The following is a 2,586-nucleotide window of genomic DNA, read 5'->3' on the forward strand; positions in this document are numbered from 1 at the left end:
ATGGAAGATGAGGACATCACGGGAGATTGTGGAGGAGAAAAGACAATGAGCTCCACTATGGATGGAGGACTTCACAGTGTGGAGAGACCATGGAATCCTTCCGACTCTGAGCAACCTCAAACTGTGGTGGGTGGGGCCGGGATTCAGGGGGAGGAGACATTTCCCTGTCCTGAATGTGGGGAAAGTTTTGGCTCTGAAGTAAATCTGAATCTACATCGGAGATCTCACACGGGGGAGCAGCTTAATTCCTGTTCTGAGTGCGGGAAATGTTTTCTTCATAAATCAGACCTGGTCCTGCATTACAGATATTACACGGAGGAGAACGTGTATTCCTGTCCTGAGGTTGGAAGATGTTTTTCGCTGAAGTCCAATCTCGCATTACATCAGAGTTTACACACAAGTGAGAAGCCGTATTCCTGTTCTGAGTGCGGGAAATGTTTTTTACGGAAATCGGACCTTTTTGTACATCAAAGAGCTCACACGGGGGAAAAGCCTTACTCGTGTCCTGATTGCGGGAAATGTTTTTCACAGAAATCCAGTTTTACCAAACATCGGCTATTGCACACAAGCCAGAAGTCGTATGCCTGTCCTGAGTGTGGGAAATGTTTTTCACAGAAGGCCCATCTTTCCAGACATCAGAGATTGCACACGGGCGAGAAGCCCTATGGCTGCCCTGAGTGCGGGAAATGTTATCCACAGAAATCGGACCTTCTTGTACATCAGAGGTCTCACACGGGGGAAAAGCCTTACTCCTGCCCTGAGTGCGGGAAATGTTTTTCACAGAAATCCAGTTTTTCCAAACATCAGAGACTGCACACGGGTGAGAAGTTGTACTCATGCCCTCTGTGCGGGAAATGTTTTTCACAGAAGGCCCATCTCTCCAGACATCAGACGTCGCATACAGGTGAGAAGCCTTATGCCTGTCCCGAGTGCGGGAAATCTTTTTCACAGAAGGTTTGTCTTTCCAGACATCAAAGATTGCACACGGGCGAGAAGCCGTATTCCTGCCCCGAGTGCGGAAAATGTTTTGCGCAGAAGTCCTGTCTTTCCAGACATCAGAGGTTGCACACGGGCAGAAAGCTGTATCCCTGACCTGAGTGCGGGAGATGTTATACACAGAAATCAGGCCTTGTTGCACATAAAAGATCTCACTCCATGGAAGAAGTTGTGTTACTGCACTGAGTGCGGGAAATGTTTTTTTCAAGGAAACCCTGTTCTAGCACATAAGAGATCTCACACAAATAAGAAGCCATGTTCCTGCTTTGGGCACCAGATATATTTCCCATAGAAGTCTAACCAAAGAACCCTTGAGGTGAAGGCAACGTCTTCGGTAGGATTGGTATTTTGCTGTACATCAGAGAAGAAGCACCCTACTAGGAGCGTCTCTGGTTCCTATGCTGCCCCCTTTCTGTATCCTGGCAGCCTGCTGCTCATCCCCCTGTCCAATCCCCAGACTTTGTGTCAGTTGCTAGGCGACAGACCCGGGCCTGGCCGCGACGGACCCGACACAGGCAGCAACAGACCCGACATGGGCGGCAACAGACCCGACACGGGCGGCAACAGACCCGACACGGGCGGCAACAGACCCGACACAGGCGGCAACAGACCCGACACAGGCGGCAACAGACCCGACACAGGCGGCAACAGACCCGGAACTGGCGGCAACAGACCCGGGACAGGCGGCAACAGACCCGGGACAGGCGGCAACAGACCCGGGACAGGCGGCAACAGACCCGAGACAGGCGGCAACAGACCCGAGACAGGCGGCAACAGACCCGAGACAGGCGGCAACAGACCCGAGACAGGCGGCAACAGACCCGAGACAGGCGGAAACAGACCCGAGACAGGCGGAAACAGACCCGACACAGGCGGAAACAGACCCGGGACTGGCGGCAACAGACCATACCAACATCTAGCTAATGCCTACACTGGATCCACGCTGTCATATCTATTGCCTATGCTGGGGACACTCTAAAGATATACCTCTGCTACTATCGTACTACAACACTCATCAACTGCTCTAGAATTACCTGCTTCATATATTGCTTCTACTTAGTACTATATTTAAATCTGGCTTGCTGAATACTAACCTACTGCTTGGGGGTAAATTACTGTGTCTTCAGTTGTTCGCTGTGGAATATCTTAAAGGGACATACACCCTCAACTCAGCTGAGCTATACTTGCCTCTCTTAGGCAAATATTATGTAGCGCCCCCCCCCCCCTTTTTAGTTAGTGGGGTGTTACGCTAAAGTTAGTAGGAAGTGGGAGATTTAAGTTTGCTCCCACTCACAAATTGTTACGTTTATGCTGTTGCCAGTTTGGTGCTGCCTCATGGGTCAGTCTGCGTGCCAGGGGTGTGTTATCACCCCTGGGCGACAGTTGGCGCTAGAGGGGTTCTGACGGACCTTTCTTTCCTCAGCAGCCAATCAGAGGGGTTTTCCCTCTTCGGGCATGCTGGCGGGGGGGTATATCTGTGGCGACCGCCATGAGTAGTTCTGTTCTACGCGGGGCCCCGAGTCCCAGGTGCGGCATCTACCTTCAGGGTGCGCGCATCCATGGGCCCCGCCATCGAGGCCTGCTTGGCCG

The 2,586-nt window shown here is 52.0% G+C and overlaps 1 protein-coding gene across 1 annotated transcript; it reads left to right on the top strand.

Annotated features, from left to right (window-relative positions):
- LOC120910611 (gastrula zinc finger protein XlCGF17.1-like) lies at nt 1–2,209 on the top strand. Its single transcript, XM_040322367.1, has one exon. The coding sequence runs from the start codon at nt 1–3 to the stop codon at nt 1,090–1,092; it is 1,092 nt and encodes a 363-aa protein (XP_040178301.1). The 3' UTR covers nt 1,093–2,209.
- The last annotated feature ends 377 nt before the right edge of the window (nt 2,210–2,586 follow it).

The sequence above is a fragment of the Rana temporaria genome, chromosome 8, assembly GCF_905171775.1.
Source record: "Rana temporaria chromosome 8, aRanTem1.1, whole genome shotgun sequence".
In the NCBI taxonomy this organism is placed as follows: domain Eukaryota; kingdom Metazoa; phylum Chordata; class Amphibia; order Anura; family Ranidae; genus Rana; species Rana temporaria.

Excerpts from the sequence above, each read along its gene's own strand:
- LOC120910611 (XM_040322367.1), top strand. The coding sequence starts at position 1 with ATGGAAGATGAGGACATCACGGGAGATTGTGGAGGAGAAAAGACAATG.